This window comes from Pantherophis guttatus, chromosome 14 (genome assembly GCF_059756535.1).
Source record: "Pantherophis guttatus breed Tessera chromosome 14, ASM5975653v1, whole genome shotgun sequence".
Classification (NCBI taxonomy): domain Eukaryota; kingdom Metazoa; phylum Chordata; class Lepidosauria; order Squamata; family Colubridae; genus Pantherophis; species Pantherophis guttatus.
In genome coordinates, this window is record NC_142076.1 from 10,913,633 (window position 1) to 10,937,630 (window position 23,998).

At 43.9% G+C, this 23,998-nt stretch overlaps 1 protein-coding gene across 2 annotated transcripts in view; it reads left to right on the forward strand.

The window, feature by feature from the left end:
- The first annotated feature begins 17,477 nt into the window (after positions 1-17,477).
- Positions 17,478-23,998, forward strand: part of XPO6 (exportin 6) — a 73,699-nt gene continuing 67,178 nt past the window's right edge. Inside the window, exon 1 of one of the 2 annotated variants that reach the window (XM_034420443.3) lies at positions 17,478-18,351. In XM_034420443.3, coding sequence (XP_034276334.2) covers positions 18,328-18,351 — 24 coding nt within the window. In that variant the 5' untranslated portion in view covers positions 17,478-18,327. The remainder of the gene's footprint in view (positions 18,352-23,998) is intronic. The other variant, XM_034420442.3, reaches the window with a different exon arrangement.

Below are 23,998 nucleotides of genomic sequence, written 5' to 3' on the forward strand. Positions count from 1 at the left end.
CATTTTTTCTGCAACCTCTTAAAGTTGTAGAAAAAATGCTTTTAAAAGTAAAAAAAAAAGTTGGCCACGCCCACCCAGTCACATTACCCCCTCACACACACACCAAGCCACGCCCACAGAACCGGTAGTAACAAATTTTACATTTCACCACTGCCCTGACTTCAGTGGTGGGATTCAGCCAGTTCGCACCACTTCGGGAGAACCGGTTGTTAACTTTCTGAGCAGTTTGGCAAACTGGTTATTGGAAGAAATCATTAGGGCAGAGAACCGGTTGTTAAATTACTTGAATCCCATCACTGCCTGACTTATACCATTCCAGACAAACGGTTGTCCAGTTTCTTCTTCAAAACCTCCAGTGATGAAGCCCCCACAACTTCTGAAGGCAAAGGCTGTTCCACTGATTCATTGTTCTCACTGTCGGGAAATTTCCCCTTAGTTCTAGGTTGCTTCTCTCCTTGATTAGTTTCCATCCATTGTTTCCTGTCCTGCCTTCTGATGCTTTGGAGAATAGGTCGACCCACTTCTTCTTTGTGGCAGCCCCCAGTGGTGGGTTTCAAAATTTTTTACTACCGGTTCTGTGGGTGTGGCTTGGTGGGCGTGGCATGGCATGGCTTGGTGGGTATGCTTGGTGGGCATGGCAGGGGAAGGATACTGTAAAATCTCCATTCTATCCCCAGTCCAGGGGAAGGATACTGCAAAATCCCCATTCCCACCCCACTCCAGGGGAAGGATACTGTAAAATCCCCATTCCCACCCCACTCCAGGGGAAGGATACTGCAAAATCCCCATTCCCACCCCACTCCAGGGGAAGGATACTGCAAAATCCCCATTCCCACCCCACTCCAGGGGAAGGATACTGTAAAATCTCCATTCCCTCCCCACTCCAGGGGAAGGATACTGCAAAATCCCCATTCCCACCCCACTCCAGGGGAAGGATACTGCAAAATCCCCATTCCCACCCCACTCCAGGGGAAGGATACTGCAAAATCCCCATTCCCACCCCACTCCAGGGGAAGGATACTGTAAAATCTCCATTCCCTCCCCACTCCAGGGGAAGGATACTGCAAAATCCCCATTCCCACCCCACTCCAGGGGAAGGATACTGTAAAATCCCCATTCCCACCCCACTCCAGGGGAAGGATACTGCAAAATCCCCATTCCCTCCCCACTCCAGGGGAAGGATACTGCAAAATCCCCATTCCCACCCCACTCCAGGGGAAGGATACTGCAAAATCCCCATTCCCACCCCACTCCAGGGGAAGGATACTGCAAAATCCCCATTCTCTTCCCACTCCAAGGGAAGGATACTGTGAAATCTCCATTCCTTCCCCAATCCAGGGGAAGCTTTTTGCAAAATCCCCATTTCCTCCTGATCAGCTGGGACTTGGGAGGCAGAGAATAGATGGGCGCGAGGCCAGTCAGAATTTTTACTACCGGTTCTCCGAACTACTCAAAATTTCCGCTACCGGTTCTCCAGAACTGGTCAGAACCTGCTGAAACCCACCTCTGACACCCCACCTCAAATATTGGAACAGAGCTTAGAGCAGTGTTTCTCAACCTTGGTATCTTTAAGATGTGTGGACTTCAACTCTTTGACTAGTCATTCTTGTGTCTCTCTGTTCTGGCCCAGATTGATCAGGAGAGGGAGCATAATTGAAAGCAAATGGTTGCCAGCGTCGAATAACCAGAGGGGGAAAAAAAAATTCTTCAGACGGCCTTCCGAAGCTTCGTCATGTTGCAACAAAGAGAACGTCTTCTGAAAAATGTTGGTTTGGCTTTTGATGGGCTTTTACAAAGTCCCAGTGAGGTGGTTGCCTGCGAGGGCAGCTCTTTGACAAAAAGGAACTCTGTGCCGCTAATACATCCCTGTAATGCCAGTCAGTGCCAAGCCCTGGGGTATTGATATGCGGCAGGAGCCAAAGACGAGTTTAATAATATATCTTGCAGAAAGAGATGGAAATTGCAGAAAGTGGATTGATGCACCGCCATTATCCTGGCCTCTAATCAATGAACTGGAGAGCTTCGGATTGAATTTGGAAATGTAGCTGCCTAAAAGCAGGTGCTCCCTGAACATTGAGGACTCGTGTGTGTGTGTGTGTGTGTGTGTGTGTATGCGTGCACACGCACCAGGGGTGAAACCCAGCAGGTTCTGACAGGTTCTGGAGAACTGGTAGCGGAAATTTTGAGTAGTTTGGAGAACCGGTAGTGGAAATTTTGAGCAGTTTGGAGAACTGGCAAATACCACCTCTGGCTTGCCCCAGGAGTAGGGTGGGACTGGAGCTTTTGCAGTATTCTTCCCCCAGGAGTGGGGTGGGAATGGAGATTTTGCAGTATCTTTCCCCCAGGAGTGGGGTAGGAATGGAGATTTTGCAGTATCCTTCACCCAGGAGTGGGGAGGGAATGGAGATTTTGCAGTATCCTTCCCCCAGGAGTGGGGTGGGAATGGAGATTTTGCAGTATCCTTCCCCCAGGAGTGGGGAGGGAATGGGGATTTTGCAGTATCCTTCCCCCAGGAGTGGGGTGGGAATGGAGATTTTGCAGTATCCTTCCCCCGGAGTGGGGAGGGAATGGGGATTTTGCAGTATCCTTCCCCCAGGAGTGGGGTGGGAATGGGGATTTTGCAGTATCCTTCCCCTGCCATGCCCACCAAGTCCCACCACGTCCACCAAGCCACGCCCACAGAACCGGTAATAAAAAAAAATGGATTTCACCACTGACACGCACGTGTATAAAACTTTGACAAAGTTCAAAGCAGCAATAAAAATAAAAATAAAAATAGTAAAAAGAAAAGAAGAGAAGAAGAGAGGAGAAGTGAACAAAGAGAAAGGGGGGGAAAAGAGAAAGAGAAAATGAGGGGGAAAAGAGAAGGAGAAAAAATATTTAAAGAAATGATTTCCAATCTTCTTTGGAGATTAACATAGTTAGTTTTCACCCTTCTAAATTACTGTATATGACAGAATTCTCTTTTTTTCTGTAAATGTACTTTTTAATCAAGAAATTATCCATTCGTTTTTATTTATTCTCAACAAAAAAAGCCCATAAAAGTCCTTTTGCACTGGAGCACTGAGCACTGATTCCTCTTCCACTTTTGGAGGAATCAAACAGGACCAGATTTAAATAATTATGAAGAGGTTGGGTGCACAACAAACAAATGGATTCAAAATAATGAAAATGCTAGAACCATGATGGCGAACCTATGGCACGCGTGCCCAAAGTGGCACACGAAGCCATGTCACCCGGCACACGTGACCTTGCCTGTTTGTCTTCCTGGTTTTTGGTGTGTATGCGTGCGCGACGATCAGCTGTCCTTTGCGTGCGTGGCAGTGCCAAAACTGATGTGCGCATGCTCACCAGCCAGCTGATTGTCGGGTGTGCATGCACGCCAGAACCCGGAAGTTCAGCTTTTCCAGAGCGTGATCACGTGTGTGGCAGTGCCAAAAACCGGCCTGTGCATGTGTGCTGGCCAGCTGATCAGCAGGTGCACATGCGTGCTAGAACCTGGAAGTTCAGCTTTTCCAAAGCGCGGCCCCGACAAGCGCACACGCTCACACAATGTGTTCATGCGACCTTTTTTGGCACTTGGTGCCGAAAAGGTTCGCCATCACTGTGCTAGAACATCAAAGCTGTTGTGACCCAGGCCCAAGTAGTTAGTATTAAATGCAAACAATTCGAAAACAAACAGACTTATTAGAACAGCTAAGAATTAACTAATTCTCAGCGTAGTCCAAACGAAATGAAAGCAAATTCTTCAAAACACCGTTCCTCAGTTTATCACCGACCTTGGGATAATTAGGCAAACTGCCAAAGGCTTTTCCTGGCAAAAGTTCAAGAAGCAGAAGATGCCGATAAGAAATGAATACAGTGAAACAAGAAGCAAATCTCTCAATGTTGTTTTCCGGCAAAGAGGCCAAGAGCCGTTGCTGGTCTTTTAAGCCTTATGGGAGGGGCCAATCATCTCTTGGCCTTACTCCCAAGTCGTCCTCTCTGTTTTATCTGCTCCTGCCTTCTGGCACCTCTTCTCATACATACACTACGAACAGGCTCCTCCTGTTCCTCTGCCTCTCTACTGTCAGCCTCTGGAGGCTCTGGAGTCTGCACCTCACTCCCCGATGGCCCTGGCCCCATCTCTGCCTTCGACGCAGAGCCCTCATCTGGGCCTTCCCCAGCCTCCAGGACTGGCCCATGTTCTTCCTCAGCCTCATCGCTGTCCGACTCCGCTGCCAGCTCCGCAGGCTGCTGACAGACTACAACAAAACCAACCAGTCCCCTCGAATCTTTACATATCAAAACTACAATACCGTACAAAAATCTTGCAACCTAAGGGGGAAAACCCCAACTCATTTACAGTGGCCCAAACAACTGCAAAAACAGGAAAAGCAGCAAAGAGTTGAAGTCCCCATGTCTTAAACGTAAGGTAAGTTTCACTTACCTTCGCTACTGGTTCGGAACTGTGAGCTCGTGTGTGTGTGTGCTTGCTTCACGTGCACGAGGCGCTTCTGCGCACGTGCAGAGCATCTGTGATGATGTCCAGGCAGGTGGGCGGAGCCTCCTGCTGCCCCTACTGGTTCTCCCGAACCGGGCTGAACTGGTAGAAATCCACCATTGGTCTTAAAGTGGCCAAAGTTGAAAAATGTTGGGTTAAACTGCAACTGGGAAAGTTGGAGCTTAAAACCCTCTAGATGACTCAGCTTTTCTCAGTCCAAACCTTGACAAGCATATTAGAAAGCAGAGCCATCACCTTGCTGACAACAGTCCGTATAGTCAAAGCTATGTCCCAAAGGTGCATTTTCTAAAGGCAACGGGACTATCTCATTTTTCTTTGGAGATGTTTTGCTTCTTGGATGAGAAGTAAAATGTCTTCAAAGAAAAACCAGGAAATCCAGTTGCCTCTTGGGGAAAAAAAAAATCACCTTTGGGACAACCCACGACCTGGATGACTTGAGAATCTCCATAGACAGTCAGAACTATGGTTTTCCCAGTAGTAGTGTAGGGCTGTGAGAGTTGGACCATAAGGAGTGCCAAAGAATTGGTGGTTTCAAATTGTGGTGCTGGAGAAGACTCTTGAGAGTCCCTCGGGCTGCAAGAAGATCCAATCTGTTCTGACCTAGGCTTCCTTAGAAAGTATACAGCACAATCTTAGTCCCAGCAAAACTCTTTTATTCATAGGGCTGTGAATTATTATCATTCCCAGTCCGAAAAGCTTCTCAAACAGTCTTTCAGGGGAATGTTTATAAACACCCACCTTATCTCCCTTGGAATGCTCCCAGAGAACTAATTGCCACATGCAGGGCAAGGCCAAACTTAGCACAGAGTCAAACAGAACTTTCCAAAGCTTTAACCAACCAGATGAACTAGTTGCTTCCTGCAAAAGTTCATGTCCCGTTCGTCCCTCTTTTAGGTCTTATGGGAGGGGCCAATCATCTCCAAGGCTTACTCCCAAGTCGATTCTGTTTTCTTAATTGTTCTTGTCTTCTGGCAGCTCTGTGCATGCGCACACTGGGAACAGGCTCCCGCTGTTCTCTCTCTGATGTCAGACTCCGGAGGCAGCAAAGAACTTCCAGATGGCCTTGGCCCCCTCTCTGCCTCCAACTCAGAGCCCTCATCCAAGCCTCCCCAGACTCCAGGACTGGCCCATGTTCCACCCCAACCTTCTCACTGTCTGAATCTGCTGCCAGCTCTGCTGGCTGCTGGTGGGCCACAATACAATCAGTCAATCCTAAAGGAAATCAACCAGTTGTGGGATTCAACTGGTTCGCACCACTTCGTCCTGGCTGGCCCCACCCCACCCACTGGGGGTTGCCATTCAGGGTGGGGATCAACCCATCAACCCTGAACTTTTCTTTGGAAGTACAGATCCGAAAGCTGAAGCTCCAATACGTTGGCCACCAAATGAGAAAAGAGGATTCCTTGGAGAAGACCCTGATTCTGGGAAAGAGGGGAGGCAAAAGGGGGACGGCGGAGGGTGAGATGGTTAGACAGGGTCACCGACACAATGAACATGAATTTGGACAAACTCCAGCAGCCAGTGGAGGACAGGAGAGGGAGGGAGAGGTTGGCATGCCATGGTCCGTGGGGTTGTGAAGACACAACCTAGCAACTGAACAACAACAATCACCACTTATCCGAGTAGATGGCTGTGAAGGAAAAAATGGTGGGGGATTTGAAGACTCCACTCCTGTGGGTTCATTAGGGGGAGGGAGATGGGACATAAATGCAAGAAAGAAGCAGGAACTCTGCTCCATCTGCTGGGTTCCTTTTCTTTACCTGTAACTTGGGTGGAGAGCGCAGCGGCGGTTGTGATGCCCTTGTGTTGTGGTGCCTGTGGAGAGCAGGGAAGGACTTTGTCATCTCATCTCCTGAATTATTCAACAGGCCTTCATTTTCTCCGCACCACCCAAGCCAGACCTGGACTGGCTAATGGGAAAAATCAATCGCGCCTTAATTTCGAGGGCCAGGAGGCTTTCAGTGGCTGCACACAGGAGCGCTTGGCATCTTCGGCTGGGACAGCATGGAGAGGCCGTGGCTACATCAGAAAGCCGGAGAAGGGATTGAAGAAGCGACAGATCCAAGCAAGAGCTGACACATTACCCTAAGCTGGGATTCGTTTTAATCATGGGCTGTTGAATAAGTTACAACTGGGTGGGTAGGCATGCTGTGCCAAGGATCCGAAAGTAAATCAATGACATTGGAATTTAACGATATCTGTGAAGCCAATCTAAGGCTTGTTGGATAAATACAGGAAGAAATACATATTTAAGCATGGTTTAAAGGTAAAGGTAAAGGTTCCCCCGCATATGCGTGCTAGTCGTTCCCGACTCTAGGGGGCAGTGCTCATCTCTGTTTCAAAGCCGAAGAGCCAGTGCTGTTCGAAAACGTCTCCGTGGTCATGTGGCCGGCATGACTAAATGCCAAAGGCGCACAGAGCGCTGTTACCTTCCCACCAAAGGGGGTCCCTATTTTTCTACTTGCATTTTTTACGTGCTTTCGAACTGCTAGGTTGGCAGAAGCTGGGACAAGTCACGGGAGCTCACCATATTACGCGGCACTAGGGATTCGAACCACTGAACTGCCGACCTTTCGATCGACAAGCTCAGCATCTTAGCCACTGAGCCACCACATCCCTTATAAGCATGGTTTAGGGCAATGCATAAACCCAGGTAATGTAAGATCATTTCCTTTCTTCCATGATTGGCACAGCAATCCAGAACATAACCTAGAAAGTGCTTTATTTTATTAAAATTTCATTGATTTTGTTTGTATAGCATGATAAACTAAAATACCTAGTTAATACACCTTGTTTATTTATTTATTTATTTATTTATTTATTTATTTATTTATTTATTTATTTATTTATTTATTTATTTGGTTCGATTTATATGCTGCCCTTTTCCGGAGACTCAGGGCGGCTTACAATGCGTTAAGCAATAGCCTTCATACTTTTGTATATACCTGCTTAGTAGGGCTTTCGGGGGGCCCCTAAGCGGTGTTCTTTTTCATACAAAGTCAGCTTATTGCCCCCACAAACCGGGTCCTCATTTTACCTACCTCGAAAGGATGGAAGGCTGAGTCAACCTTGAGCCTGGTGAGATTTGAACTTGCGGTAATTGCAAGCAGCTGGTATTACTTAACAGTGCTTTAGTCTGCTGCGCCACCAAGGCTCCTTGTTGTTAGTTATAAACTCTGATACCTGCTGTTTGGCTAGAATTATTAATCCATTTTGAAAACTATGAATCTGCAGTATACATACACATGCTTCAGATTTACAAACACATAATCTTCGTGGATGAAACATACAGAAGTCCAAGGGAAAAAAATGAACACATCCAGAATACATATTCAATTGTCTTAAATCTCATTCTTCTTTTTTTCATACACTTGTTTCCTCTCACTCATCCATCCTCTACCTGCAGACTTCAGTCTCTAAATCTCACTATAACTTATCTACTAAAAATTCAAGGCAACCAGGCAGAAATATGCACCAAAGTCTTTGAGGGCACCATGGCTGATGCCCCCTTTTCAGTCCAGTGTTCAGGGTGAGGAGATTAAACAGATGGCACCAACTTCATCTCTTTTTGGTTTGAGAAGAACTGTTGCAGAATGTCTTTGGGTCCAGCTGCTAGACAATGGGAAAGTAAAATTTGGAAGCATCAGTTTAATAAATGGCATGGGAAGCAAAGAAAGGATGTAGGGACCAGTTGGGCTCTTAAAATTTAAACGACCGTAGATCTGGGCTGCAAAAAGACAGGTGACCATTAGAAAACAGCAAGTAACTCCCTAGATCAGTAATGGCTAACCTTTTTGCCATCATGTGCCAAAAGCGGAGAGAGCACAGGAGGGTCACGTACACACATGCCCACACCCATAATTCTATGCGCCCCACCTCCGTGTGCATGCTCATGCGCCCCCCCCCCCCGCGCTCCCTCTGCTTTGGCCTGGTGGGCCCAGTAGGCCCGTTTTTTTGCCCTCCCCAGGCTCCAGAGGCTTTCTAGGAGCCTGGGGAGGGCAAAAACAGCCTTCCCCACCCCCCCGAGGCCCTCTGGAGGCCAGAAATAGGCCCATTTGCTGACTTCCTGTGGGACCAAAAGGCCCGTTTTTCACTCTCCCCAAGCTACAGAGCCTTTCTAGGAGCCTGGGGAGGGCAAAAACGGCCTTCCCCACTCCCCTGGAGTGTCTCCGGAGTCCAGAAACGACCTGCTTCCTGACTTCCAGTGGGCCCAGAAGACCTGAAAATCAGTTGGCCGGTGCACACATGCACGCCAGAGCTGAGCTCACATGCCCACCGATATGGCTCCGTGTGCCACTTGTGGCACGCATGCTATAGGTTTGCCATCATGGCCCTAGATATTTGCAGCCCAGATCTGGTTGCCTAACTTCAGATTGCCTATACCTTCTTTCTTCTTCTTGTGCCATATCCATCATCGGACATTGGCGATCATGTTGGCCATCCTATTTTTGTCAACAGCCGCATGAAAAAGGGCTGCTGAGTTTTGTCCAAAATGATCCCTTAAGTTTTTTGAAGCCATGATGTTCTTCTTCTGCCTGGATCTCGTTTGCCTTCAATCTTTTCCTTGGAGGATTAAGTGAAGGATGCCGTATTTTTCCAGGTGTTGCATCACATGTCCAAAATATTCTAACTTTCGCTTTTTAATGGCTTTGATGATTTCCCTTGGCTTTCCCAGGCGGCTTATCACCACCTCATTTCTGATTTTGTCAACCCAATTTATACGTAACAGCCATCTGTAAATCCACATTTCAAATGCTTCTAGTTTCTTCAAGTGGTTTTCCATCAGAGACCAACTCTCTACTCCGTAGAGCAGGATAAAAAAGATGTAACATCTGACAAGCCTGATTTTCAGTCTTAGGCTTATGTCGTGACTGCAGAAGTTCTTTTTCATTTTGAAAAGGTTCTTTAGATGTTCTATTCTCACACATTGTGTTAAGATAGAATGCGGTGGGTTCCCTTAGGTCTTGTGTCTTCTGTAAATCCAGCCAAATGTAGTTTGCATCATGATGGCTTGCAATGGATTGTCTTCCATCTCCTTCCTCCTTTTAATGATTTTGTCTGCAAAATAGGAATGCTCTTACTGATCTACCTTATAGATTTAATGAGTTGTAGCCTGGGGACATGAAATTCTTGGACTGTACAATCAGGAGGGTTCATTTCTCAGGTTTCCTTTCAAAGCTGAAAGGAGTGTCCTTCAAGGACAACAGAATGTCTTTGGCCCTGGTCTCTTCCTGAGCTACTTAGACCATTTTCTCCTTCCCCCCGCCTCTCCGATGCTCCCCATTAGCACAAGGCCTTTTAGGACTTCAATGTTTTCCAAGGATATTGAAAGCCTCTGGAGATTACCCAGCAGAAAAATGGAAAAAAAACACCCACCTGACTCTCGGAATGGAACAATGAGTTTTTTTTTTCTCCTGAAATTTGGAACCAGTTCCAAAAAGGAAGTTCCCGGGTAGTCTTGGGAACTCTGAATCAGAGGGGACATTTAAAGCCAGTATCTTCTTGGACTGGCTTCATTCTGATCACTTCCATGCAAAACACAAAGCAGAGCTCAATAAAAAAATAACGTATTAGGTTTAGGAGAAATGGGGAGGTTTTAAGAGCTGGTGGGGGAGGCTGTTTTATAGGGTCACGGATGGCCCTGCTCGGCTCTGTTTTATGCACCCTCCGTGGAATAAATGGGGAGATTTTCAAGCAGTATATCTCAGCGGGCTGACTATTGCTACAAGGAACTGTGCGATGGAATGGAGACTTCCTAAATTGGCAATTGCACCTTGCAGACGGGGGGGGATGTACTTTAATGCAGCTGGGGGCAGATGCTTTCAGAAGGGCATAGCTGTCAGGCTCAAAGAATCAGGACTACACATTAAGTTCCAGTTAAGTCAATTTATTGTTCATGTACTGTACACAAGAATCTAGTCAATTTTCGGTCAGCGGTAAATTGGCGCTAGAAAAGGAATTCAAGAGGGGTTGGACTTAGTCCAGTGGTGGATTTGTACCGGTTTGCCCCGGTTCGGGCAAACCAGTAGTGGCAGTGGCGGGAGGCTCTGCCCACCCACCAGGACGTCATCACGGATGCTCTGTGCATACGCAGAAGTGCCGCGTGCGAGCAAAACAAGCACACATACGCATGCTGACCCAGCTGGCTTTTGTGACTAAGGCTGGACTAGAACTCACAGTCTCCCGGTGTCTTGCCTGGTGCCTGACAACAGATTACCATACTCTCTTATTGGTGTGCATTCACAAAGAAAAAGATCACTCTCTGTTTCAGGACCACATCTGTTGGGGTTGGAAGGAATTATTACAGATTCTTCCATTACTGTGCAAAGTAACACAATAATATAAAAACGAACATCTCAAAATATCACCAAAAGCAGATAAAATGCAGAATGAAGTAAAAAGCTAATAAGGTCATCATTTCATACAAACTCAGAAAATTACAGAAATTGTAAAAAAATGCTAAAAAAGTAAAAAAAAAAAGTTCCAACGATTGCGCGTCGCTCAGCTGATCGTCGGAACTTTTTATATATATATATATATATATTTACTACCGGTTCAGCAAACCAGTAGCCTTTTTTACTACCGGTTTGGGCGAACCGGGCCGAACTGGGAGCATTTCACCCCTGGGCCAGTTACTTTCTCTCATCCTAGGAAGGAGGCAATAGCAAACCATATCTGAATTCAAGAAAACTGCAGAGATATCTCCTCCCACTCCCCCTCCAGATTCTCTGTCATCATCCTCATCATTATCCAGTTTGCTGTAGAGCAGAGTTTCTCAACCTTGGCAACTTTAAGATTGTGAACTTTAAATTCCAGAATTCCCTAGCCAGCCAAGAAGGAATTGTCCAATCACTTCCAAAATCTAGCCAAAAAAATTACATATTTGTTCAAGAGTTCAGCATTGATTTGAAGACACAAAAAGAACAAATATAGTCTACAGCAGGGGTGGGTTCTACTTATCTTTACTACCGGTTCGCAAAGGGAGCATGCACAGATTGTCCATTATGACATCCGGGCGGGTGGCCGGAGCCTCCCACCGCTTTTACTACCGGTTCGCAAGAACTGGACAAAACCGGGATCAACCCACCACTGGTCTACACCCCTGAAATTCCTTGAAAGCCTCCTATGCAACCCAATTCTACTTAGGCTTTTGAGAGCAGTCAAGATTAGCTGGATGCTGCCATCTAGCTGAGAACAGTCAGAGATACATTGGAAGATGGAGGTCTTGTATATAAAAAAAATAATTTTATTAAGTTTTTATAGAACATACTAACAAACTAACAAACATAAATAGCCAAAAAGAAGAATAGATAGAATGAATAAAGAGAAAGGTAGAGCATAGCGTGCCAAAAACAAAAACTACCAGCATATAAAAAACCAAAAGTATAAAAAGAAAGTTACTTCCAACTTCTGTTACAAAGGATAGGAATAAAACTTAAATCCAGGTCTTAATTTAGGGCTACATCATAGAATCAATTTTCCCAATGATCAGTAGTTTTTACCAATAATCAAATCCGCATGTCATAATTTGGGGGGGGTTGTATTTCTCGCAAAATGTCTGTAGGAAGTTAGCACCCACCCCTCTCCTAGAAGAATGAAATAGTCTAGGAAATATTAAAAAGGTAGAATATTATATTTCCCTGGATGAGAAATGGAGAAACATTTCTTCTGAGGCAGGAAGCAGACTCACTCTTAATAGCTCCCACCCTCCTCAATAGCCCACAGAGATGTCAGCACTTAAGAGATAAAGAGATAGCTAGGTCTATTCATAAGCAAATGCCCTCACCCAATATCCAACAAAGCTGGGATTAGCCCACAGCCATAATAGGAATTGCCTAAAACCCTCTTCATTACATCATCACCCAGCAAGATTCAACCAGGCCTGGGACTCAAAAGACAACCTACAAAGTTACTCCTGCATGGCCCCATGGGAGACTGACAACCAATCAGAATACATTTCTTACACAGGAACAGGAAGCTCGAAGGCTTCCTGTTCCTGTGTATAAATCTCTCTCTCTCTCTCTAAATCATGTGCTCATTTTGCCCAGGACCCAAAAACCACATGGTCCTGTCCACCATTAAACCATCTTTCCAAGCAGTCTCCATGTTTCCTGTTGAGTATTGAATGGCAGATTTGAACGGACCAATCAGGGACGTGAGCGGGAAATTCAGAATAACGTCAGTGGCTGAAGCCGTGGACAGCTCCTAACTATAAAGGGAGCTGCCGTGGCTAGGATTCTCCATTGCGATTACGGAGCTAATAAAGAGTGTTAGATTCTACTGCGTGTCCTGTCCATTCTTGAGCCCACGACTTAACATTTCCAGTGTCTTTCTTCCCACTTGGAACTGAACCAAGTTGGACATTTCTTCCAACATGTCCACCAAAGGTTTCCAGTTACTGTTGAAGTTCACTAGTATCTTTCCTCTAATGAGAGCTGTTAATTTTGCCATCTCTGCCCAGTTCCAATGTTCCATGACTTTCACTAACCATAACTTCCTACTATCGTTGGGGAATATTTCCAACATTGAACACAGAGCAGTCTTCCTGCAGTTACCAAATATAAGATTAAGGTACCATGGATTTTTTTGGTCTCATGTGTTTCATAAGTTCTGTATACATGTTCGATATGTGTAAAACAGGGGCAGGTCTTTGATTGTGCAGTTGACTTTTTTCAACTCCTCTCTCCAAGCATCCCTGTGCAGACACATTTTCTGGAAAAATGCTTCCCCCCCCCATCTTGAACCACCTATCAGTTTAATGAATAACTGCACAAATTTAGAGTAGCTTTATTCATTGGATGCATTGAGATCTAACTGTCTCCTTCAGAAGCACAAGATTGCAGACAGAGACTCCTTCCCCAATGTTGTCTACACAACAACACCTGTTGAGTGGGACATGTCTGATTGACTGACCAACCTGGTTCACATGACTTATCTAGCTAGATTATTAAGTTAACCACTATTGAATGGACTCAAGGAGAGCACATTGAGCCATAAACGATGGATTCTAACTCATCATTGACTCAGCCTTCCATCCTTCCGAGGTAGGTAAAATGAGGACTTGGATTGTGGGGGCAATAAACTGACTTTGTATAAAAAAAAGAACACCGCTGGGGGGGGGTCGAAAGCCCTACTAAGCAGGTATATACAAAAATATGAAGACTATTGCTTAATGCATTGTAAGCCGCCCTGAGTCTCCGGAGAAAGGCGGCATATAAATCGAATCAATAAATAAATGAATAAATAAATAGTGTCTGAATCTACACATTGCCAAGAATAAACATATCATATTATGGATTATGTGTTGTAGGAAGTAAGGAAGAGAACTATGATTGTGCAGTCCAAAATTGTATAGTTTAGGGGTGGGACCTGACATGGCTTTGTTAAAAATAGCCAGATAGTCTTGTTCCCAGACCATATTTGAAACTCTTGCCAATAAAAGGTGTTGTCCATCTGATGCTTAATTTTTAACCAGTTTCCAGAACAACTGTGGGATGTTCTTTTTAATGGAATGTTCCTCTAGGCTTTTAATGATTGGACTACTTAGGCATCAACGTTTATAAAAAATATAATCCTTTTTCATTGCAAAATCGTTTTTAATTGCCAAGCCAGAATTATCCCCTTTGATCCTCTTGGATGCTTTTTTTGAATCCTATTCTTAGCCCCATGACTCGCTTGTCTGGATTCCAATGGATCCGCTTGAAATTTTCGACATGCAATTTGGAGAGAATAGGCATGCCAACAAGACCAGACAGAAAATCTGATCTTTTTCAGGAGTACTATGCTGCAGTTGGGGAAAATAGCTCAAGAGTTGGATTATTGCAAAATATCAGTGTACCATTAGATGGCAGTAAAGAGACACAGAAAACTGCTACCATCCTGTGGTCATCTTGTTTTGTTGCAGTCAATTGAGTCAGTCTTGACCTTTGGTCATTGCAGGAACAAGAGCATAGTAACAGGGGTTACTATTTTCAGAAGTTGAATCATTCCACAGTCATACGATGATTGACCACCATGATTGTTGGTTTCCAGTGGAATGAATGGACTCGCTTTACGACTGTCACAAATAAAAGTCACAAAATAAGATCAGTTGCATGGGTGCCTCAACCTAAGACCATCATGACTTATTGACAGAAATTCTAGGCTCCATTACAGTTGTATCTCAAGGACTACTTATAGAACTCAGTCTCTTAGTTTCTAATCCAATAAGGAGAAATTTCCTGACAGTGAGAACAATTAATCAGGGCAACAGCTTGCCTCCAAAAGTTGTGGGTGCTCCATCACTGGAGGTTTTTAAGTCAAGGTGGACAGCCATTTGTCCGGGATGGTATAGGATCTAGTGCTTGAGCAGGAGGTTGGATTAGAAGACCTCCAAAGTCCCTTCCAACTCTGTTATTCTGTATGTTTAACTACTACACAAAACTGGTTCCCTTAGAACTGCTAACTCTACTCAGAACCCAGTTTACTTAACTTCATGGCTTCCCCATGAACAGTTGTTTTTCTACTATCTGCTTTGCTATTTTCCTCTTTGGAATATCAGAGAATCACAGTCTCTCAAACATTTCATAAGTCTGACTTCATGTTAAATAGAGCCTTGGTAGTACAGTGGTCTAAAGCACCCTGTTATTAAGACCAGCTGCCTGCAATTACTGCAGGTTCGAATCTTGCCAGGCTCAAGGTTGACTCAGCCTTCCATCCTTTCTAAGGTAAGTAAATTGAGGATCCAGTTGTGGGGGCAATAAGCTGACTTTGTATAAATATACAAAAGAATGAAGGCTATTGTTTAGCGCATTATAAGCTGCCCTGAGTCTCCGGAGAAGGGCGGCATATAAATAAAATTTAAAAAAAAATAGTATTCATTCTCTCTCTCTCTCTCTCTCTCTCTCTCTCTCTCTCTCTCTCTCTCTCTCTCTCTCTCTCCTGAATTTCAGTTATTTTACTAAAGTTTTGTAGCCTTGGGATTCCAACTGTGTCCCAGCATAAAAAATGGAAAAATAAGAGAGGGAAGACTGATGGCAATCTCTGTGTTCAGCACAGGGTGTTCTTCTCCATCTGGGAAACTGATGACATTTTCATGCCTGCAAAGCTGCAAAATCCTGCCGTCACGGCCACCTCCTAAACAATATGCTAAATTTCTCTCACCCTCTTCGTGGCACAGTTATTCTTTGAGTTGCCTTGGGGAATGGATGCAAAGATTTAGTCCTAGCAATTCCTGTGAAACCAGCATCTGTATCATTTTTCAACTGCAAATCGAAACCAGTTCATGGAACAACCACAGGGTGTCTGTGATGAAATCCTCTTCCAATTCTTTTATACTGCATTTGCCAGGGGCAAATATGATTTCACATAATCCTGGGATTATATCTGTTTATTTGTACATTTTTGAATTGCTGTTTTAGGGGCTAGGTGGATCAACCTTTGGGTAGCAGGTTTTCGTTTTTCCATGGGTGATTGAGGGTGAAATTTGGAAGTATGAATCTGGTTTGTGAATCTGGTTTTGGTCAGAAGGTTTATTTGTTTAATGTAAGTAAAGCAAGGTGCGTTGTAAAAGAGTCGCTTGGTGGTGAGATTAACACCATACACATTTAATAAGTTAATTAATCAACAAATAAAAATGGACGTACAGGCTTTAAAAAGGGACTTCTGGGTCAGCCGAAAAGACAAGGTTTTTCAGCCTTTTGCACAGGTGGGTGAGTGGAATTCTGTGGCATTTTCCACAATCAAACATAAGGGCAGATATTTATAAAAACATGAAGACTATTTACAAGCCCCTGCTTTTTTTAATGTCTAAGTCTCTGCAGTAATTTTAGTGCATGTTTATTATTTATTTCATTGTAAATATACTGCTTAGTGACAGAGTTGCCAGTCCTAATTAGGGACATTAAGAGAGGACTACCTGTAAAACCCATTGAAGTTTTTTATTTATTTGTTTGTTTATTGTTCATTTATTTGGTTGGCATCCCAGTTTTCCATTCAATCCAAGGGTAATTTTTAATCTGATTTGTCAATATTTTAATGTTTAGCTTTGATAGCATTTTCAATATTAAATTCATAATGCAAAAATATTGAAACAAATAATAAATAATAAAAGGGACTTCTGGGTCAGCTGAAAAGACAAAGTTTTTCAGCTTTCTGCACAGGTGGGTGAGTGGAATTTTGTGGCATTTTCCACAATCAAACATAAGGGCAGATATTTATAAAAACATGAAGGCTATTTACAAGCCCCTGCTTTTTTTTAAAATGATTTTTAATATTTGATAGACTTTTAATCAACATTTTAGTTAATATACTTATTAATACTATAATATTGAGACTTATTTTTAATCAATATTTTAATTTTAGTCTCGGGAAGATAATTACTGAATATATTTAATTTTTCTAGTCTTAACAGTAGGTGCAATGCAAAAATTTAATCATTTAATCACACTGTCATGTTACTGAAACTGAGAAGCTATTATTAATATTTTAATTGTTTTAACTAATTTTAGTCCGGATCACATTTTACATTTAATTAATCTTAAAGACATTTTAATTAAATGTAATTTAATTAAATCAATGCATACATTGACTAATTCTATTAATTTTTTTTTAAAAAATGAATGAATATATTTATTTTTTATATTTATTCATTTATCACTTTGTTTATTTTAATCCTTTAATTAAAAAGAGGTGTCGTTTTTATTCTTCTGCAATAAACAGATCTCGAATTAAGTCGAGGCTTGAAAGGTGAAACTCCCGCTCTCTATTTTGGCGGGGGGGGGATGTTGATTCCCATTGCGCATGCCCACTGGAGGGAGCGGTGTGGAGGGAGAGAGAGAGAGAGAGAGAGAGAGAGAGAGAGAGAGAGAGAGAGAGAGAGAGATGGGGGCGGGTTTGGGGGCGGGGCTTCGTCTCGCGAGCGAGCGAGCGTTAGGCGCGCGCGGCCCTTCTTTCGCCGCGCCACCGCCACTTCCGGCAGAGAGGCCCGGGTCGCGCGCCCGCAGGGGAGTCCGCTTCCGGTGCGGTTGGATTCCGGAAGTTAGGCAGGCGGGCAGGCAGGCGGGCGGAGAGGAAGGGAGGGCGAGCCCGCGAAGGGGGCGTGGCCGTGGGCGTGGCCATTCCCCTCCCCACCCGCTCCGCTGGAGAGGAAGAAGAAAGAGAGGCGGAAGTGCCCGTCCGGATTTGGGGGCGATTGCCAAGGCAGGGGCTGCGAGGAAGGAGGAGGAGGGGGCTACCGAGGAGATTCCCAGGCGCAGGACCCACCCACCCACTTACCCAGTTAGGCCAATTCCCCCCCCTCCACCCCAGAAGACAGGTCCCCCCCTTCAGAGCCCCCCCTTTCAAGCAGAGCCCCCTCCCCAAAAAATCCCGTTATTCTGACCCCCCCCAAGACCCCCCCCACCCATTGGAGGCCCCTGGACCCAGCCCCTGCCCCCCCCACCCATGTGAGGAGCCCCCCTATAGGCCCACCCACTTTCCTTCCCACCCATTTATTCTCCCCCTTTTATTTTATTGCATGGGCTCCTTTTAAAATGAAACCTTGGGCCAAAGTGGAGGCTTTTTTAAATAAATAAATCCCTATTTATTTTTATTTTTATTTTTTTGTCCTGCCTGCTGCTTGCCTGCCTGTCTTGATGGGTCCCTGAAGCCTCCACAGGCTAGGAATAGGTAGCTTTCTTGAAAGGGGGGGGGTGCTTTTATTTTTATTTTATTCTTCTTTTTTCTTCCTCATGGAGGAAGAAAGTCCTTCCACCCTCCCCAGAGAAACCATGACCTGAGCTGGGGCCAAAAATAAATAAATAAATAAAATCCCATCCGAGGATTGGGGATCTTGCTAATCTTGGATGGACGTTTCCCAACAAACCATGGTGAGTTGAAATATGTTGCAAGAAGAATGGGTTAAAAAATGGTTTCTTTTTCCTGCTTTGCTGCATCCTCACCCACTTTGTGGATTTCCTGGGGGGGGTTATTATATCCTTGTGGCAGATATTCGTGGGGTGTGGAAGGGGGCATAGGACCCAAAGCATCGCCACAGGCTGTAGGTGGGTGGGTGGGTGGGTGGAGGGCGGAGGTAGTGGTATTTTCTTAGCTTCTCCTATGCCAAAATAATGATCCTTCGTCTATGCTGCTTTGCTAGTGATTGGGGCTCGTGCTATATAAGGTGCAATGATAGATGCCATCGTCAGATAACAGTCTTGAGTTGTGGATCTTCTTGCATTTGGGCTGTCCCATGGAAGGAACAGATTCAGAGGCACTGCTAACAAAGAAACTTGGATACTTGGAGGGGCTTTGCAGCTCTTTTTTTTTTTTTTTCTGGTCAGCTGGCGTCATAAAACTATGGCTATGGTTAAAGAAAGGATGTTTCATAAAGGGGCAGGGACCTTAGTCCCACTGCATGCGTTTGTAAAACTGCTGCAATCTGTATCACATCCAGTACCTTTTGAAAAGCCTCAAGATTATGAAATGCAGCAGGTTCTGACAGGCTCTGGAGAACCCATAGCGGAAATTTTGAGCAGTTCGGAGAACCGGCAAATACCACCTCTGGCTGGCCCCAGAGTGGGGAGGGAGTGGAGATTTTGCAATATCCTTTCCCCAGGAGTGGGGAGGGAATAAAGATTTTGTAGTATCCGTCCCCTGCCACGCCTACCAAGCCATGCCCACCAAGCCATACCACGCCTACCAAGCCACACCCATAGAACCGGTAGTAAAAAAATTTGGATTTCACCACTGGCCAAGTCCAAGATGAATCCAGTGAGAATTCAAAATGTTCTTCTGGGAGGAAGGAAAAAAAATCTTATTCACAGGTTTCCAGGACTGCCAAATGACTTTGTGTACTTGTCCACATCTGAGAAAGCTTCTTGTGCCATCTCAGAACCAGGAAGGGGGATTTTTTTAGCATTAAAAAAAACACTATATATTTGTGCCAATTAAGAATTGTAAAAGTATCTGGTGTACTTGCGGTAGCAGAAAAATTAGTTATGTTTTCTACAGTTCTTACATTATGAAAGCGATATATTTGGGTGTTTTGATTTCTGAAAATCTAGTGCTAAATATAAATAAGCTAGATCACAAATATTTGTGCATGTATTTTTTCAGATTGTTAAAAATATTTCCCTGGGTGATTTGTTACATCAATGTAACTTTAGTTACAACCTGTAATGAGTTGTTTTCAGTCTTCAATGTTCACTATAGTTCAGCTACCAGTTATAGGTATCAATGGGGTTTTAAAAGCTGGCTTGAGTAGCTACCAGATGGCAAGGTTGCTTGAGATTCCAGGTGATCTGAAGAGAAGTTATGTGCCTTTCTTCATTGTCTGATAATTGAATTAATGCTATTTTTTTTTCCTGCGTGCAATGCTATGCAAATTAATACCCTTATATACATCTGTCCTGGTATGAAATTAACTGTGTGAATTCTCACAGCTCTATAGTCTGGGCATAGAAGTTGCAAGTTTGATCTAAAGGAGGCCATCTTTTCTTTGTATATCTTTCTAGCAATATATATTTTTTTCCTTTATAAGTTAGAAAACAATAACCAGTACATATTTTGAGACAAGGGTTCAAAAAGGCATGAATGAAGAATTAATAATAGGAGAGACTATCCAGGAAGTGATGCTATTGCATCATTCATTAAGTCACCCAACAATGCCAAAGAAATGTTTTACATTTTAAAAATTCGGCTACAGTTACATAAGTTACCTCTGAGCGGTCAAGTAACATTGCTTTTTTCATATTTTTCCTTCAAGTAAGATTTCGTTTAGTTTTAGTTTTCATTTCGTTGGGCTCCATTTAGTTTTCTTTTTCAAGCACACAGAAGCTTGTTGCCTACTTGTATCAATCTAATTTTTCAAATTGTTGTTCGCCACTGCATTTCCTGTTCCTTTGCACAATTTGAGTCATACAAATTCATTCTCATGGTTCCTTTATGTTGCAAGGAGAGAAAGAGAGAATCGTGCTATTCATTTGGTGTGAGTCTAGAGCAGAAAACTACTTACCTATCTTCATCATTTATCTGACGGGGGTTTTTTTCCCCCTCCCCTATGAAGACAAATACTGTACTAAGAACAAAGACAAAAGACAAGTGTAGTTTAAAAAATGCTTTAAGGCACATATAATAAACAAAAACCTTTCCCACTCTTAAGTGAAGAAAGATCTCTTGGGAGTAGATTTTATGAGAAGGATCTGGCTAGTCTGACAGACTATAGACCAGGGGTGTCAAACTGAATTTCCTTTATATATATGTGTATGTATGTGTATGTGTATGTGTATGTGTGTGTGTGTATATATATATATATATATATATATATATATATATATATATATATATATATTCTTTTAATACAAACATTTCATCTTTCATTAAACAGTGTGTTGTTGTCTGAGTACATATTTTTGTGTCATAACAATTAAAATTTACCACCATATTCATTATTTATATCTATTCTTATATTACTACCATGTCTCCCCAAAAATAAGACCCTGTCTTACATTTTTTTGAACCCTGAAATAAGCGCTTGGCCTTATTGCCATGCCCTCAAAAGCCCGATTGGGCTTATTATCAGGGGATGTCTTATTTGGGGGAAAACGGGGTACTAATACTTAACATACCTACTATTGTACCATTTCTCTTCTTAACTTATTTGACTTTACAATATATTACTTTCATATTTATTCTCTAACCACTGATAAAATAACTCCCATATATTATAATAATCAGATTCTTCCTTCCCTTTAATTGCAGGTGTTAATCTATTCATTTCTGCACATTCTAATATTTTCTTAATCACATTTTCATCCATAGGGATCTCTCCACTTTTCCAATTTTGTGCAAATACCATTCTAGCTGCAGTTATTACATGAATAATCAAATATACATTTTCTTTACTATAAGCTTTTGGTAGAATCCCCAACAGGAATAGTTCAGGTTTTAAATCAATGTGTTGCTGCGTCATCTTCTCAAACCACATACGAATTTTTGCCCAATATTTTTTGGCTTCTACACATGTCCACCACATAGGGTTATACGACCCCGGTATCTGATGACATTTCCAACATCTAGCTGATTTGTCTTTAAACATTTTTGCCAATCTTTCCATTAGGTATCAAACTGGATTTCACTGAGGGCCGCATCAGGGTTGTGTTTGACCTCGGGGGGCCAGGGGGGGCGTGGGCAGCTCGACATCACTCCTGTCGGGGGCGCCTGTGGTGGTCCGAGCGATCTGCCACGTGGCCCACCCGAGCTCCGTTTTCACTGGCAGAGGATTGCAGGAGGCCATGACAGCCAAAAAATGGAGCTTGGGAGCCTGTTTTCACTGGCAGAAGCACCGTGGGCCAATCCTTCGCTGTTTTCAGGGTGGCCCCGCAGGTCAGATCCAGGCCCCAGTCCTTGAGTTTGACACCTCTGCTATAGACTGAACATAAACTAGCCATGTGCTATTGCTTCCAAATGGACCAGTGCAATTTTTGCACTGCATTAATAAAGGTACAGTGTTGAGAACATGGGGATTAATTGTTCCTCTCTGAACTTGCATTAGGCATGTTTAACCTGAAAAGGAAAAGGAGCAAAGAAGACACGATAACCATCTTCTGAAATTTGAGAAGCTGTCACAAGGGAAGAGAGAGTGGATTTATTTGCCAGAGTGCCTGAGGCTGGGAGTAAAATCGATGGAAGCTTAACAGTGGGAGAGGCAAACATGGGATAAGGAGGAATTTCTTGCCCATCAGAGCAATTAAAGCAATTGAACAGCTTGCCTTCTAGAGATGTGGCTATTCCATCACTGGAGGCTTTTAAGAAAAGGTTGGACAACCATTGGTCTAGGGTGATATCAGGATTTCGGCCCTGGGCAGCAAGGTGAATTAAAAATCTTCCAAGGCTTCCTGAAACCTTGTTGTTGTTAGTTGCGAAGTTGTGTCTGACCCATCACAACCCCATGGACAACGTTCCTCCAGGCCTTCCTGTCCTCTACCATCCCCCGGAGTCCATTTAAGCTCATACCTACTGCTTCAGTGACACCATCCAGCCACCTCGTTCTCTGCTGTCCCCTTCTTCTTTTGCCTTCCATCGTTCCCAGCATTAGGCTCTTCTCCAGGGAGTCCTTCCTTCTCATTAGGTGGCCAAAGTATTTGAGTTTCATCTTCAGGATCTGGCCTTCTAAGGAGCAGTCAGGGTTGATCTCCTCTAGGACTGACCGATTGGATCGCCTTGCAGTCCAAGGGATCTCACAGGAGTCTTCTCCAGCACCAGAGTTCAAAGGCCTCAATTCTTTGGCGCTCAGCCTTCCTTATGGCCCAACTTTCACAGCCATACATTGCAACTGGGAAAACCGTAGCCTTGACTATACGCACTTTTGTTGGCAGGGTAATGTCTCTGCTTTTTAGTATGCTGTCTAGATTTGCCATAGCAAATTTGAAACCTTACGTTTCTATAAAGTTAATATTTAAGGGGATGTTAATTTCCCCGGCCATGCTGATCAATCGAAACGAAGTGATCGTCAAAGAATTGACTCCACCAAAGAAGAAGACCTTCTCTCCAAACTTCCCTGGCTGTGAATGTGACACTTTTTAATTCCTTCTCAAGCTAGAAAGGAGAGTTGGAGCTTATTGGGTTCTTGAGAAGGAAAAAAGGGGTGAAGATTATGTTAAAAGTTCAATATTGTGGAACCTAAAATGGGGTCCTGGGATTCTTTTTTTGAGAAGAGTGGAATACAACACTTGTCATAACAGGAGGAATTCAGGTCTGTTGGTGCTTTCGTAGTTATGTAGTGCTGAACAAAGTCCTATACATTATGTTTCAAATCAGGGGTGGGCTTCAAAAATTTTAGCAAGAGGTTGTCTGCCTGGTTGCTGGGTGGGCGTGGCCATAGTGGGTGTGGCCTAGTCGGTCTCCTGCACCACGGCATGGGGGAGGGGGGTTTGCCCTGCCTGGGCTCTGGAGTCTCTCTTCGAGCCTCCGGGAGGGCGAAAACAGTCTCCCCAGGCACTGGAGGCTGGAAACAGGCCCATTGTGTTTCTGGCCTTCCCAAACTTCCAGTAGGCCCATTTTTCACCCTCCCCGAGCCTCCGCGCACACCCTGCACTTACTTGAATCCAAAACGGGCCGTGTGGGGACTCCTGGGAGGGGAGGGGCAGGGTGGGCAGGGCCAGCCAGGAGTGGGATTTGGGAGTTCTCCAAACTGCACAGGATTTTAGCTAGAGATTCTCCCGAACCTGTGCAGCCCACCCCTGCTTCAAATAATTTTTGAGGACCCAGATTGTTGGGGGCAATATGTATACTACTGTATACAGACAATATACTACTGTCTTTGGTGTAAGCCGCCCAGAGTCCTTGGAAGTGGGCGGCATAGAAATATGAATGAATGAATGAATGAATGAATGAATGAATGAATGAATAAATAAATAAATAAATAAATAAATAAATAAATAAATAAATAAATTTTCTTGGTAGAGCTCAGGATGTTGTCATACCTTTGATCCTGAGAACAGTCTTGTGCAATTCAGCTGAGATGGTAAGATGCCC